General features: G+C 41.3%; 1 protein-coding gene across 1 annotated transcript in view; it reads left to right on the plus strand.

The window, feature by feature from the left end:
* The window catches only part of LOC124788249, an 82,845-nt gene that overhangs the window by 54,239 nt on the left and 11,147 nt on the right, over nt 1–17,459 (plus strand). Inside the window, exon 7 of the mRNA XM_047255440.1 lies at nt 5,304–5,479. Coding sequence (XP_047111396.1) covers nt 5,304–5,427 — 124 coding nt within the window. The 3' untranslated portion in view covers nt 5,428–5,479. The remainder of the gene's footprint in view (nt 1–5,303; nt 5,480–17,459) is intronic.

A 17,459-nucleotide genomic window follows, 5' to 3' on the forward strand; every position in this document is an offset into this window, starting at 1 on the left:
GGAGAGTTAAAAGAGGAGAGAGGAAAAGGTTAGGAGCGGAAAAAGAGGGCAACAGGAAAGGGGAAAGGACAGACAGGTACATTCGCTGAGACACAAAAAGTGTGGGGGAAGGTAAGAGGAGAGCAGGTGATACCACGAGGGGGCAGAAACTGTTGGGTGGAGTGTGTGGTGTCAGTAGGTTATTGGAGGTTGAGGCTCTGATAATTTCGGGAGTGGGAAATGTATTGTAATGATACTCCAATCTGCGCATTTCAGAAAAACTGGTGGTGGAGGGGAGGATCCAGATGTCATGGGTAATGAAGCAGCCATTAAAATCAAGAAAGTTGTGCCACAGGGTGGTCTACTGGGCTTTTAGCCACAGTTTGGCAGTGGCCGTTCATCCTGGTGGACATTCGGTTGGTATTCATGCCAATATAAAAAGCTGTGCAATGGTTGCAGCAGAGCTGGTACACAACGTGGCTGCTTTAACAGGTGGCCTGGCTTTTCATGGGGTAGGACAAGCTTGTGACAGGACTGGAATGGGAAGTGCTGGGTATGTGGGTTCAGCAGGTTGTGCACCTGGGTCTTCTACAGGGATATGACTCCTGTGGCAAGGGATTACAATTGGGAATGGCATAGGGATGTACTAGGATGTTGTGGAGGTCGGGTGAGCAATGTTACGCCACTTTAGGAGGGGTGGGAAAGATCTTGGGTTGGATGTCCCTATTTCAGGACATGATGAGAGATAATCAAAGCCCTGATGGAGGATGTAGTGAGTGACAAAGGGGGCACTGTTTTGTAGTTGGCTCTTAGGTATGATGGAAGGATTGGAGGTATGTAGGGAAATGGCATGAGAATTCTGTTTGTGGATGAGGTCCAAGGGGTAGTGCCTGCTGTGAAGGCCTTGGTGAGACCTTCAGTATACTGGGAAAGGGAGTTTTTTGTCATTGCAGATAAGCCATGCCTGGATAGCAAGGCTGTATGGGAGGGATGGCAGCTGTCAAAATGTAGGTACTGTTGGTGAGTGTAATGTGACAGAGGTGTGGATGCAGCCATCGGAGAGGGTGCAGCCAGGTGGCAAGCTAGGTTGAGGAGGACCAGGTGAAATTAGAGGTGTTGAGATTGTGAAGGAATGATGGTAGGGTGTCTCAGCCTAGAGTCCAGATCATCAATGCACCTGAACCAGACCGAGGGTTTGGATTTCTGGGAGTCTAGGAAAATTTGCTCTAGATGGCCCGAAAACAGGTTGGCATATGAAGGTGCCATGTGGGTGCCCATGCCTGTACTGTGGATTTATTTGTATACACTCCCCTCGAAGAAGTAGTTTTATGTTAGGATAAAATTAGTTAGGTGCATGAGGTAGTGGGTTTGGAATCCAAAGGACATTAGGAATAGTAGTATTCAATTACAGTAAGACCATGGGAATGAGGGATGTTGGTGTATAGGGAAGTGGCACCAACAGTGACCAGGAGGTAAAGAGGGTGCAGATGGTGGATAGTCTGTGAAGGCAGTGGTTGGTATCTCTGATGTGCGAGGCTAAATTAGCGGTAGTTGGTTGGAGGTGTTGGTCAATGAGGGTCAAAATCCTTTCCGTGGGGGCTCAAGGTGAGGCCTTTGGATAGGACTGAAACTTATTTGGGGCTGAGGAATTTGGTGGAAAGGTTAACAACAATATTCCAGGATTTTTTGGGCTCTGGATTTGGAGTGTTGGTAGGGAGTTTTAGGTGATGTGGCAAGTTGAAAATATCCATTAGTCAGTATCTGGGTGTTACGAGGGGTTGATGAGGAGGAGCACTGTGGGTCAGATAGGGATTGGACAGTGGTGCCCCAAGGTGGCAGTAGGATGTCAGCAGGTTGGATAATGTGTGGAGATGGTATCTGAAATGATTTTCCAGTTGTTGGAGAGCAAAGCAGTTTCAGAAATGTGAAGTATGTAGTAGGAATTGCACAGTAGCAGTATCTTGTGGAGTGAGCTGAGATGATTCTGGGTAGCCTGTGTCATGGAAATGGGTTTTGCAGTACCAGATTTGTGACAGATAGGGTTTGCCGAAATCTGAAAAGCTGGAGGTCATTGTGAGGGTGGTATCCAGAGAAAGGAATTTTTATGCTTAAGCCATAGGGAGGGATTCCATGGTTTATGCAGCATTTTAAAGGAACAGGATGTGGGACTGGTTTTAGCCAAGGAGAAGGATACTGTTCTGAACTGGTGCAGAAAGATAGAGCAGGGTCCATTGTGCCAGGGATGGATAATGGGAAATGATGTAGGAAATGGGTAAATGAGGGAGTTGGGTGGTTGGGAGGAGCTGCATAATAGATGATATGGCACAGCCATGCGCACCAGCATGGCATCTTCGTATGCCAACCTGTTTATGGGCCATCTAGAGGAAACCTTCCTAGGCTTCTAAAACTCCAAACTCTTGGTCTGGTTCAGGTTCATTGACGATCTCTTCCTGATCTGAACTCAAGGCCATACAGCCTATCCTCATTCCTGCACAAGCTTAACACCTTCTCTCCCATCCACTTTACTAGTCTTCTTCAACCGAGTGTGCCATCTTCCTAGATGTTGATCTCCTCTTTTATGATGGCTCCATCCACACCTCTGTCCACATTGAACCCACCAACAGTACCTAAACTGTGACAGCTGCCATCCCTTCCACATGAAAAAGTACCTCCCATACAGCCCTGCTACCTAGGGGCGACATATCTGCAATGACAAGAACTCCATTTCCCAATATACTGAAGGCCTCACCGAGGCCCTCACAGACAGGCACTACCATCCCTCAGACCTAGTCCACAAACAGATTTCCCATGCCGTTTCCACACACACACACACACACACACACACACACACACACACACACACAATTCTCCCACAACCCCAAAGAGACCAGCTACAAAACAGTGCCATTTTTGTCAGTCAGTACCAGCCTGGACTGGAACAACTGAACCATGTCACTCGTCAGGGCTTTGATTATCTCTCATCATGCCCAGAAATGAGGGACATCATACCCAGGATCCTTCCCAACCCTCCTAAAATGGTGTTACATCACTCACCTAATCTCCACATCAATCTTAGTTCATCCCTATGCCGTTCCCAGCCCCAATCCTCTGCCACAGGAATCATATTCCTGTAGAAGAACCAGGTGCAGCACCTGCCAATTCCACACACAGAGCACTTCCTATTCCAATCGTGTCACAGGCTTATCTTATCCCATTAAAGGTCAGGCCACCTGTGAAAGCAACCACATTGTGTACCAGCTCTGCTGCAGGCACTGCACAACTTTTTGTGTTGGTATGACTACCAACCAGCTGTCCACCAGGAGGAATGGCCACTGTCAAACTGTGGCTAAAAGCATAGTAGACCACCCTTTGGCATAGCACGTTGCTGAACATTAAATACCTGATTTCAATGGCTGCTTCACAACCTGGGCCATCTGGATTCTCCCTCCCACCACCAGCTTTTCTGAACTAAGCGCATGGGAGTGATACTTACAGTATATTCTCTGCTCCCAAAACTATCCCAGCCTCAACCTGTGGTACCTACTGTCCCCACTCCCTCCACCCAACAGTTTCCACCCCTTCATCCTGTCACCTCCTCCCCTCTCACATTCATCATCCTCTCTGTGTGCCTCCCTCAGCTGGTGTACCTCTCTGTCCTTTCTCCTTCCCTGCTCCCCTCCTTTTCCGCTTTCCTCATTTTCCTCTCCTCTTTTCCACCCCCCTCCTTTTTTGCTCCACACCCCCCCCCCCCTCCCCGCCCCCCTCCCCACCCTACACACACACACACACACACACACACACACACACACACACACACACACACACACACATATATTCGGCACCTCCTGACACTGCACATGGCAGTCTCTAGTCCCAAGCACACCCTGCCAGACTGTGCTCTTCTCTCACCCCCACCTGTATCCTTCTATTCCTCTCCCTTCCCCTCCCCACTCCAGATTGGTATTCACATGACAGTTGCATGCTGTTCAGTGCTGCCAGTGGTAGCTGCTGAGTGTGCATGAGGTGCCCTTGCTTAAGTGGAGGTGTATATTTTTTCTTAGGGGAGGAAGGGTTTGGCCGATAGCTGCATGTCTCTTAGTTTTTTCATTGTGCCTGTCTGCATCTCAATGGGTCATCTTTACAGTGAGTAGCAATCTATCCTACTCCTTATACTGTATTTATGTAAATATTTTCAATCCAAGTACTGTGTTAGTTTTTGTTCAAGCAAGTTGGTGCTGTGTTTAAGGCTCTGGACTCACATTTGTAGGGAATGAGATTAAACTTTCCATCAGTCAATCCAGATTTATTTTCTTGATTCCTGTGAAAAGGACATGACCAGAGTCTATTTCTGTTGGCCCATTGTGGATATGGGACAAGATCCAGTCAGATATTTTCCAAAGAAAAATCAGCTGTATTTTTCCAGCAGTTATTTTATTTACACGATCAGGTTTGGCATCTCATAAACGCCATCTTCGGGCCCCTAGCACTCCATATATAGAAGATAAGATACTTCAAAGTTTGCATGGAGTTGTTGTCTAGCCTTTAGAAGTACACACTGCACAAAAAATTCACGGAATTCGGGTATCGATGGCTCCGGTTATGCGTGCATCAGTTTATCTGATCCTCTATATATGAAGTGCATAGAGGCCTGAAGAAGGCATTAATGAGATGTCAAAACTGGTTGTGTAAGTAAAATAATAACCTTTGAAAATATACAGCTGTTTGGTGATTTTTCTTTGGTAAATAAGTGACTAGATTCTTGTTGTATCCTTGTGTTATTTGAGCCTGTGATAAGTCTCTAATATTATGATTGTTTCTTTATGACTGGAACTGAGTAATTAGTAAAATGTTAGACTTTAGTCCAAACCCATATAATGAGAGAGCAATCACATGCGAAAGATGTGAGAAGCAAGTTCCCATCCCTGGCATAAATATACAACAATCTTCACTGTTAAAAGTTAACATACGTTGGGCACTAAAAAATCAGAGTAAACGGCCTTCATCTTAAATTAAAAGCAGTGCTTTCCATGCTCCGATCCACCCATCTCTCTCCTCCTACAAAGCATCCTCTCCCAACAGCCATCATAATGCCCCATCGTCTTGGACTCCCTAGGTGCCCATGGTGCAAGATACTACACTATGGCAAGTGACTATGTAAATTGGAGACTGTTTAGTATAACTTTTAATGTCTAATGGCCTCACTACTGATAAAAAAAAAATTAAACCCTAATCTTCTTTCCCTAATTTCTTGTTAATTTTTGTGTGTTGCCAAATGTCGTTGATGCTCATGAAAAAGAGTAACTGTTATTCTTGTGAATTTCTAGGCAGCTATTGACTGGTGTAAACAATCTTCGAATGATTGCATCTACGGTTGAGAATATGCACAGAATTCATGACCGTACTGGTGATTTCCTGGATATTGATGATGAGTCTGGACCAGCATTGTAATTGTCTGAACCAGAAGAGTCTCAACATCATTTATCTCTGATTGTGCTGAATGGTAAGACAAGAATTAATTTTTATGTTAATACTTTAATTGTATGTTTTGACAAGATTTGAAAGCAAGTAGTGTGTTTGTGTATTTATTTATATTGAAATAGAAAAAGTGTTAGTTATTTATGGTAGGGTTCTAACGATTATATCTTTCAGAAGCTTTTAGCTTTATTTTATTTTTAGTTGATTTGTAAAGAGTAAGCAAGTTCTGTCTGACAATAATACTGTGAATATTATAGCTCTTTTCTGATTTACATGCTTACAAGGACACAAACAGTAGCTATATTATGTATTGTAATTGAAATTGATTATTTTGACATTTGTGTAAATAATCTTTCAATCCTAGCTTTTATAAATCTCTTAACACAGCTGGTAATGATAAATGGTGTGTAGTTAAGTGCCAAAAATCCATAAAAGTGTGAAGACATTAAATACATGTTTCACAAGGGGATTGTAAACATTATCCCCATGTACGAGGTACGTTTGAAAAGTCCTTGCAGAGTTCGAGAGATGGCACCACCGACACGTATCGAGGTCATCCTTAGTTAGTAGCATCTTTGGAAAGAATGCACACAAAGTTTCAGCCATATTGGTCTATTTCTTTGTGTTTGCCATTCATGTGAATCAAGGAAGTCGAGTGATTGTCAAAAAATGTGGTGATTAAACATTATTTTATGAAAGGCAAAACGCCTCAGGAGACTAAAGAGAAGCTTGATAAACATTACGGTGACTCTGCACCTTCAATTAGAACAGTTTATACGTGATTTCAAAATTTTTGGAGTGGCCATATGAGCACAAGTGATGCTGAATGTTGTGGACACCCTGAGGAGGTTACAACTCCAGAAATCATTGATAAAATCCATGATATGGTGGTGGATGACAGAAGAGTTAAGGTGCATGAGATTGCTAGTGCTGTGGGCATCTCGAATGAATGGATACATAATTTTTGCATAAACATTTGGACATGAGAAAGCTATCCGCAAGACAGGTTCCACGATTGCCTATGCTTGGCCAAAACCAGATTCGTGTGAAGTGCTGCAAGGATGGTTTGCAGCTGTTCAGGAAGAATCGGCAGGACCCTAAGCATCATTTTGTCACTGTGGATGAAAAATGGATACATTACTATACTCCTGAGACCAAACAACAATCTAAACAATGGGTTACCAAGGGAGAATCTGCACCAAGAAAGGTGAAGACCATTCCTTCGGCCGGAAAGTTTATGGTGACTGTCTTTTGGGATTTGCAACGGATAATCCTCATCGAGTATCTGGAAAAGGGTAAAATTATTACAGGTGCATATTATTCATCATTATTGGACCGTTTGAAAACCAAACTGCAAGAAAAATGCCGGCGATTGGACCGCAAAAAAGTCCTTTTCAATCATGACAATGCACCAGCACACACCTCAGCAGTTGTGGTTGCAAAATGAATGGAAATAGGATTCCAACTCATTTCACATCTCTCCATTCTCCAAATTTGGCTCCCTCGGATTACTATTTGTTCCCCAATTTGAAGAAATGGCTGGCAGGACAAAGATTTTATTTAACCAAGGAGGTGATTGCAGCAACTAATAGCTATTTTGCTGACTTGGACAATTCTTATTATTCAGAAGGGATAAACAAATTAGAACTGCTCTGTACGAAGTGTACAAATCTAAAAGGAGACCCTGTTGAAAAATAAAAAAGGTTTACCCCAAACATGTAAGTAGTTTTTATTTTTGCACGGACTTTTCAAATGCCCCTCGTAGTACAAATAGTTTGTGAACATAGTTTTACAACAATAACAAAATCTCCAAATCCACTGTATATTGACATTTTTTACACTATAAACTGTTATCAACTGAAGATATAGGAAGTTTGAAGACAAATTTCTTTTAATTTAAGATATAGCATCTTATGAACTATAACAATAGGAAAGGTGTGTCTAATCGTGATGCAGTTGATGTGTCTTTCTAATAATTCGTTTCAGATCAGAATGTAGACATTTCTTTAAAATATGTGGTGTGATTGTGCCTTGCATAAGGAAGTCTTTCTTGATAATTTTTTCTGCATTGCTTGATCAAGTGAAAATGACACTTTTGTTGTTGTTGTGGTCGTCGTCGTTGTCGTCGTCATCTCTTGAACTGGAAAAAATAATTGTAGTGGAAATTTAAATTTTTATATGCAGATTCTGTTCCAGGTTTCGTATAAAATCATCATATGCCTTACGCAGATAAAATTTTTTATCAATATCGGAGAAATAATCTTATCATCAGCTTGTGTTCAGAATGAAGTGTAGCTAAATTTATTTTTCTATGGCAAAAATTAAAATCATTTGTAATTCTGGCATAGTGATGTAAAGGAGAGCAATTTATAGCAGATTCATTGAATGACTATTTTATCATAAACAGTATATATGAAGGTGAAAAATGAAAACAGACTGTACTATAAAGGAGGGAGAAAATATCTCAGTTGTGTCAAGATTAAACTGATAACACTGTGTTGCGACTTAGACAGGAGAGTAAGTATTTGTGCAAAACATCTCTGGACCTAGATGATGGACAAAGAAGAGGATCTTTGTTGTTGTTTTGTAACCTAGTAATTTTATGTAATTTCCTTGAAGTTTGTTCATTTCTTGGAGATATCAAGATTTCAAAAGTGATTACAGTAAAGACAATAAAGTTATGGAACCTTTTAATCAATTGTGGAGTGTAGTACCCACAAGTAGTGACCCCAACCATGGCAGAAGATAAATCAATTAATAGTGGAACCAGTTTGGCTAATGGGGCAGGCTCTATACTCATGGAATGCAGGTCAGGAGTGGGAGAAGATTGTGAAACTGTTCCACAAACAATGTTTATGTCCCAGCAATTTATGGACATTTCACCAACGGGCTGCATCACATCATCCACATCATCTAGTAAATTCATTGCGCCACTTATGTACTGCAGCAGGCAGATCGTGGATTCCAACTTCTTGAGCACTCTTTCAAAGCCTGCTGGATCATGGACAGTACCACGCAATTCATTACCACTGTGGGAGCATTGAACTCGCAAACATTATTATTACTAACAGATGTGGTTTACAATATGCTCCAAGAAAGGAAATATACACACATCAAAACCAATGTACTCCAACAAGTCCACAAATAGGCGGACATTTGGATTCAGCTATTGCTGCAAGGAGAAACAATGGGAGACAAGATTGCTTTGGTCTTTTGGGGCAATACCTGTGGTCACTGGTTTCTGCAGCTGAGGTTTCTGACACTGCACTTAGGCAAGTTTGGATGCGCTAGTTACCTTTCGTGGTCAAGAACGGAGTGATTCTGGCATTTACTCTTCGTTTGACTCGCAGCTACTAATCGCAGACCAAATTCATCGAGCTCTAGCACTCTCAGACACGAGAAGAGTTTCATAAATTGGACAGCACATAGGTAGGCGTATAGATGTAGACGTTGACGATAAGGATTAGCAACTCCTGCTAGAGTAACAGGTGAGTGCGCTGCGAAGCAACTTCGACGCTCTGCAGTGGCAAATCTGTGTGGTTCCAAACACTTCCATTGGCACACAGCCTGAAAGACAATGCAGGACACAAGTTGATGGTAGCCAACAGGCAGTATATATGATTCGGGCAGTTGGCAGACAAACATAATCAGCCACGTGCTTACCGAAACGAGTACAGTGAATGGACTTAAACATGGCCAATCCCTCCAAGTGCGTAAATAACCTGAGTTATGATAAGAGCGCTCCATTAAGCCACAACCGTGTGGCGCCTAGCATTGGCATGTATCTATCTCAAGGTGGACTAACAAGCACTTTTTACTTCACAGTACCTCCACATCACATCAGCTTTACATCAAAGACAGGTACAATGAACTCATGAGTGTAGTTGATACAGGCTCAGATGTCAGCATCCTTCAGACGTTGATAATGAATTGTTTTTCCATACAATCATGGCTAACAGCAGCAAATGAACTAAAGATTCCTATACATGGTAATGAAGAATTGACTATGAGTTTGGATTTTCCACAAAAATTAAGATGGACTTTCCTGATTGCTGACATCTCTGAACCCTTTCTCAGAGCTGATTTCCTTTACTGTCATCATATCACTGTGTTTATACAAGACGTTATGTTGCATATGGACACTGAAGTGGTGCACAGACATTGAAGGATGCAGCGAAACGCTGCATTGTTGACAAATACCATAGCACAAGTTCATGTACGGCATAATACAGTTCACCACATACTTACAATGTCAGAGCCCCTGGTAGCTTACAAGGCATATCAGTTGGCCCCTGATAAGTATGCAGCTGCAAAGAAAGAATTTGAGGAGTTACTTGCAGTGGGTGTTATCAGACATTCTGACAGCCCTTTGGCATCACCTCTCAATCTAATAAAGAAGAAAAATGGGTCATGGGGTCCATGTGGAGATTATTGTGCCCTGGATGCATGTAGCACACCAGATTGGTGTCCAGTTCTGTGCTTGCATAATTTTATGACCACAGTGGCAGGCTCCAGGGTGAACAAAACAAACACAAACTGGTTTGCAGTATTTCAGGAGACCTTTTTTTCAGCGTTATTGATTTTCAGAAGTTATATCATCAGATTCCGGTAGCACCAGATGTGAAAAACGTTATCAATGTGATGAGGTCGTACATGGCCTGAACTTCTGTTTTGTATATTTAGACAGTCTGTTGATCTCTTCTACTTCTGAGCACAAAAACCACTTACAGATGATATTTGTAAGATGTGCTGAATATGGATTGCAGATAAACAGAGGCAAGTGTGTCCTTTGCAAAGAAGTAGTGAATTTGTTAGGACATGGAATAACCCCGGAAGGAATTAAATCCTTACAGTCTAAAGTAGACTCATTGCAAGCAGTACTGTTTCCAGAAACACACAAACAGTTATGCCAATTGTTGGGAACGGCCAGTTTTTACAGATATGATCTACCACAGGCAGCTGAGATGCAGACCCTGCTCAGCGCAGTGTTTACAGCTTGCATTTTGAGGGCACAGCTGCGGAGATGTTAGCTGCATTTCTCAAAGTTAAATCATTCTTCCAAGAAATGGTATTTCTAGCTCATCCTACGCCTTCAGCACTGCTAGCAGTGGATGTCGATGCCAGTCAGACTGCTATAGGAACAGTGCTACAGCAGAAGATAAATGCATTATGGCAGCCACTCAGTTTTTTTTCTTCTCATAAGTTGCTTGAGGCACAGATGAGATGGAGCACATGTGATCAGGAACTTCTGGCAGTCTATGAAGCAATCAAGCATTTCCGAACGTAAGTTGAGGCATGCCAGTTCACTATTTGTTGTTTTGCCTGCCAGCCAGATGTTGCTGCCAGCTGGGAGCATGTTTGTTGTGGTTGGTCAGAGGTCACCACCCTTGTGGTGGAGGCTTATAGGTACATCAATCCCATAAGGGTCCAGAACTCCTCAAGTCATGTCAGCTGCCTATGGTTGTGGCCAGTGTCCTGTTTCCAGCTCCCAGCTGGCAGCAACATCTGGCTGGCAGGCAAAACAACAAGACCCCACCTGTGTTTGTTCCACACTCGTTTCGGTGACTAAGTGGGCAACTGAACTACGCCATGCAATCACCGAAACATAAATCATGATCTGCGGTAAATGCTCCGGATCGCCACAGTCGCTCAAGTCGCATACAATTTAAAACGTGGGGTCACACCAGTTTTGCCGAAGTTCTAACTGACAGTGGCAGACTATGTACAAGACCACTTAACAAATCAGTACAAACTGGTCAGCTTCGGCTCAGCAGTGAGGACCATTCCAAGGGAGAATCCAGCAACACAGATTCCAACACCGGCCATCCAACTGTATGCCACTATCAGCTCTCCTATCAAACTTTATTGAACTGTAACACACACCATAGATCTTGGCCTCCACAAAAAATTGTTGTGGCAGTTCTTGGTCGTGGATGTTCACGAACCAATCTTGGGCACGGATATCCTCTGTCACTTCAATCTCTCACTGGAAATGAGATGAGGAACCATTCACCAAACCAACAGTGGAGAATTTGTACAAGGGGTCATTGGTATTCACCACTACATGCACAAACGGCTTCAGAGGAGATCACTCGGCAAGCATTTTTCCAGTGTTTCACACATGACAATCGTGTAGAACCATTGTTGTCAGATACATTTGGGTATCATCGATGTTGACAAATAGCAAACAATCTATCAGCCAGAAGTAATCTGCATTCCATCATGTCATTCTCACGCGAGATCATTGGCAGTTGTATCTCCAGTGGTAGTTTGATGAGCCATAGCACATTATCGGGCATGAGATTAGAGTTGAAGGCATTGTCAGAGCTGATGGTGTCCTGTTCCCTAATTGTTCATTGTAAATTATTTCTTGTAACTGTTGGTCCAGTATCAAGAAAGCCAACGAAGCAATGCTGCTTTGGCAGCAATGTATTTGCTGTCAGCTGGAGATTGTGTGTGTGTGTGTGTGTGTGTGTGTGTGTGTGTGTGTGTGTGTGTGTGTAACGTCACTTATGGTGCAGGCATGCTCTCTTAAGTTGCTTAATAGAGCAATAAACTTGGAAATGCCGTCAAAGATGCCGTTGCTCTGTATTCAGTAATTGTGATCCATGTTGCTGGTTGTTCTGGTTGGAAGGGCGGCAGTTTAGAGTAGAAGTTCCGTTGTACATATGCTCCACAGAATCTTTGTCATAGAGGTGGCTGTACATGTGGTCGGAGGGTGATAGCAGATTAGATCCCTGGTAAAATGACTCTTCTTGTTATCAAAGTGAATGAGAGAATCAAGTCAGTGCACATGTGGGTTGTCGTTGCAGTCAGTAGCACGGTATGGAAGAACGTTTCTTTCAAATATAACGTACAACAAAAAGACTTAAAAAAGCTTTTGGCTACACAGGCATTCATCAGACTAGACAAAAAACACACATACTTGCATGCATGAATGCAACTCACACACACACATAACCACAGTCTCTGGCTGCCAAGGCCAGTTTTTTTGCAAAAACTTCGTGATTTTACGTGGATTTCAGTGCAAAATGTTGTGCAAGCTTTAGGGTAGCTTTGGCCAAACTTATGAAAATTGAAACTAGTGGTAATGTAAGTGAGATAGTTGTATGAGATATGCAACATTTAATGTTCTTCACACTGTTAAAATTTAAAGGCTGATCCGTTCTCTGTTTCCCTGCAGTGTGTGGGCAACGTTGGGGGGGATCAATGACATGTTGAAAAGTAATGCCTTTGAGTTTTTTATGTAAAAACTCTTAAAGCTTTTTAAATAAAACAGCTGTTATTAACATTCTACATCTTGGTACTTCATGTCTACGTATTTATTTATCAACATAGGCACCATGGCGATGAACACATTTCTCCAAACAAGAGTTGGATGATACCATCACAGTAGAATGTATGACTTTGTTGAGGAAGCCACAAGCTCACCTCTGCTTGTGCCGTTTCATCATTATCCAAATGAAGTCCTCTAATGTTTTCTTAACTTTTGGAAACAGTTGGAAATCGGTTGGGCCAAGTTGGTACTGTATGGTGAAAGGTCGATGACAGTGAACTCAAGGTGTCAGATTGTTGAAGATGTCACAGCGCTCGTGTGTGGTAGAGGTGCTTCATGTGTGGATGAACTCTTCGAATTCAAAACTTGATTACAGCTTGCTGTTTCCCATGCACCGACATAGATACATTGCACGCCGCTATGTTACATGCTACAATTTGGAGCCCTCTAGCAGCAGAGACATGCAAATATGTTGACATGAAGGATAAAGATGTGGAATGTTAATAGCATTTGTTGTATTTATAAAGTTTTAAAAGTTTTCACATAAAAAATTCAGAAGCATTACTTTTCACCACACCCTCTTATTTTGTGATTGCAATTTTTTGTGAAGAAAGTATACAAGTGTCCTTTAGCACTTCTGTTGGAAGGTTACTTATTGTCAACTCTACTGAATTGCAGCAGTTCTTTGTTGATACTGCAGAATTTTGAATATGTAAACATGCGATCAGAAATGCTTGCATCAAATTTGTTTCGTCCATACTTCATGTCATGTGAACTTGAATTTGTAAACTCTTGGCTACTCTTCTCCAAAATTTCAGAAAGTCTCATAATAAAAGTCAGAAGATTATATAAAAAGTAAGATTTGTGAAGCAAAAATGAAATTTGCAGGTAAATGAAGTTTCTAGTAGTTTTAAGCCAGATACATTTGTACAGCAAAATTCTAATGATCAGCAATGCTGATGCTCTGTTGATGCTATGGCCTACAGTGTTGAAGAAAAAAACTGTGTGTTTATTCAGATGCTGAGATTTTCAAATGCTAAAACTCGCTCCAAAAATGTGGTTGTTACCACAGATGTCTTCTGAATTAACAATTTCAACCAGAATGATCAAAAAAGTGAAATGCTTGAGCTGTAGGGACTTAGGCCATTGATACCTGGCAAAAAGAAGAGAGAAGTTGTTTCTGTTATCATAAAAATCAGGATTTTAGTTTTCTTTAGGTACAACATATTTAGCTGAACTAAAAATGGATTAAGTTAGCTGTTATGTCTAAAAGCAATAAAACTCTTTGTGCAAAAAACTGTACTTCATAATCAGATTATAATATGTAACTACCATACAAATACTAAGTTCCCCACACAAAATGCATTGTTAAAATGATAGTTTTTGAATATTTGACAAAGGTATTTTAAGGCTAATTTTATCAACCTTATCTGTCGCTTTTGTATTAAAATTGGTTCCATTTTATGTATCTCTGGTGCTTAGACACGCACTATTGGGTAGCAGTGCATTCATTGCTGAATACAGATGTTTTTGAGATTGATGGCAGAACGGGTTTTGGGAGCTGAAACACAAATAATATTTACAATCTTTGTTTTTGTGTTCGTGTACACAGGTTTTGCTGCTCTCATTCCCAATTTGTCATTTTCTAGGTTTTAAGTACTTGCTTTGGCATAACACAGTGTGTTTAGTTTCATGGTTGTAATGTAGCATTTGCTTTATTATCTTTTCATTCGTGTTTCTTTTTATATCAATGAGATGTTCACTTGAACAAATAACTCTGGCATCCACTCATTTTCATTTGTGACCAATGGAAGGAGGAAAACAAAAAATATTATTTGTTCTTCATGTTCTGGTAGCTGTTGTAGCAACTGGATGCAAACCAGAAGTGTTGCTACTACTGTTCACATCTTATCTTACTCAAAAAACTGATTTTGCCTACATCATTTCACACATCATCGGAAATATGATGTTGTTATGCATTAAAAAAAATTATCAGTTTCCAGAAAGCAGACAGTGTGTGGAGAGCAGATTTCAGATTTGATGATTCACTTTGCTTGATCCTTTTTTCCTTGATTTTCTAAATTGTAAAAAATGTGTACCTAATAATGTCAACAATGTAAGGAAAAAATAGATTGCTACTTACCATAAGGATGCCATGTTAAGCTGAAGACAGGCACAATTGAAAGACACTGATATACAAGCTATCACCCACAGCCTTTGTTAGAAAAAGAAAGAGGAGGAGACACACATTCATTCACACAAGTAAGCCCACCTCATGCTCACATGACTGCCATCTCTGGCAGCTTGGGCCAGAATGCCATTGCTTGCTTGTCTGAATAAATGTGTGTGTGTTTCTCTTTCATTTTCCAATGAAGGCTGTGGCTAAAAACTTAATGTATCTTTTAATCATGTGTATCTGGAACTTAGCATGTCATCTTTACGTTAAGTATCAACCCATCTTTTCCTTACGTTGTTGGTATGCCAACCTGGAGTTTCCATTATTTGTGGTTAATAATTCATTTTTATAGCATCCAACTTATTTATTGTATGTTGTTATAAACTATGTTTGAAACTAGCACATTACATTCCTAAGCAGTACATGGTATGTCTCTCCATGTGAAAGATTCCGGAGTTAAAACTTCCCCTCATTCGGATCTTCGGGAGGGGAACACATTGAGAATAGACACATTTGAAAGGAAGAAAGGGACAATGAAGGGAGGAAAGATACGGATTGGAACAAGGAATGTGAGGACACTTCTGCAAGCAGGAAAGCTAAAGAATGCAAAACAGGAGATGAAAAGGAACAGATTAGATGCCCTCGGTTTGTGTGAAATGAGATGGGGAGATAGAAAGTGGAGATTATAAACTCTTTTACTCAGGAGAAATCAAGAGTGGTGAAAACGGAGTAGGAATATTGATAGGGCAAAAGTTGAAAAATAAGGTAATGAAGGTACAATATATTGATGGAAGACTGATGATGATACGACTGAAGGGTAGTTCAAAAGATTTGGCATTAATACAGGTATATATGCCAACCAGCCAGCACAGAGATGAGGAAGTGGAAGAATATTATGAGAAAATACAAGAACTCATCGAGAAAGAAAATAGAAATGCCTGCATTATCATCATGGGGGACTGGAATGCAGTGTTGGGTGAAGGAAGAGATGAAGATACAGTAGGAAAATTTGGATTAGGAATAAGAAATGAGAGAGGTGAATGACTAATTAGTTTCTGTAAAGAAAATTCATTAGTAGTGGGTAACACATTATTTGAACACCACAAAAGGAGACGTTACACATGGATATCAACTTTGAATAGGGAAAAATATCAGCTGGACTACACCCTGATACAAAAAAGGTTTAGGAACTGTTTGAAGAATGCTAAAGCTTATCCAGGAACGGATATAAATTCAGACCACAACCTAGTGATGGGAGAAATACAAGTGAAGTTGAAAAAAGTATGGAGAGGTAAAGCAAAGGAAAGACTAAACATAGAAAGACTCAAAGAGGTAGGAAAGGCATCAGATTTGGAGAACAGATTTATGGAAAAATGGCAAAGTCTTGCTGAGAGTGTTGAATAGAAGATTATATGGCAAGCTGGATAGAGGGATTGCAGAGGAGCAGTTCGGATTTAGAAGAGGAAAAGGAACAAGAGATGCTATTAGCCAGCTAAGAACTATAGGGGAAAGATATATGGAAAAGGGTAGAGAAATCTGTGCTGAAACTTTCTGGCAGATTAAAACTATGTGCCCGACCGAGACTCGAACTCGGGACCTTTGCCTTTCGCGGGCAAGTGCTCTACCATCTGAGCTACCGAAGCACGACTCACGCCCGATACCCACAGCTTTACTTCTGCCAGTACCTCGTCTCCCACCTTCCAAACTTTACAGAAGCTCTCCTGCGAACCTTGCAGAACTAGCACTCCTGAAAGAAAGGACATGCGGAGACATGGCTTAGCCACAGCCTGGGGGATGTTTCCAGAATGAGATTTTCACTCTGCAGCGGAGTGTGCGCTGATATGAAACTTTCTGGCAGATTAAAAATAATGTGCCCGACCGAGACTCGAACCGGGCGTGAGTCGTGCTTCGGTAGCTCAGATGGTAGAGCACTTGCCCGCGAAAGGCAAAGGTCCCGAGTTCGAGTCTCGGTCGGGCACATAGTTTTAATCTGCCAGAAAGTTTCATATCAGCGCACACTCCGCTGCAGAGTGAAAATCTCATTCTGGAAATCTGTGCTGTTTTTATAGATTTAGAAAAGGCTTTTGACAGAGTTCAGTGGAACAAGCTGATGGATATATTGAAGAGGAAAGGAGTAGATTGGAAAGAGAGATGACTGATACAGAATCTATATTTACACCAGAAAGTAAGGATAAGGATTGGAAATGAAATGTCAGAAGGAAGCAGCATTGGACGAGGTGTTAGACAAGGTTGTTGCCTTTCCTCACTGTTGTTTAACGTATACCTTGAAGAGATTATTGCGAAAAGTTTAGATGGGAAAAGAGGAATATGTATTGGTGGAAAGAGAATAGAATGAATAAGATTTGCTGATGACATGGTACTAGTGGCAGAAAGTGAACGGACAGTGAATAACATGCTCAAAGATCTGAATGAAGCTTGTGTGGAATATGGGATGCAAATAAACACAGTAAAAACAAAGAGTATGGTCATCAGTACAAGACGCAGACTGTCCAATATTAAAATAGGACAATCTGCCATTAGCCAAGTAAGTAA

Source organism: Schistocerca piceifrons, chromosome 3 (genome assembly GCF_021461385.2).
Source record: "Schistocerca piceifrons isolate TAMUIC-IGC-003096 chromosome 3, iqSchPice1.1, whole genome shotgun sequence".
NCBI classification, from domain to species: domain Eukaryota; kingdom Metazoa; phylum Arthropoda; class Insecta; order Orthoptera; family Acrididae; genus Schistocerca; species Schistocerca piceifrons.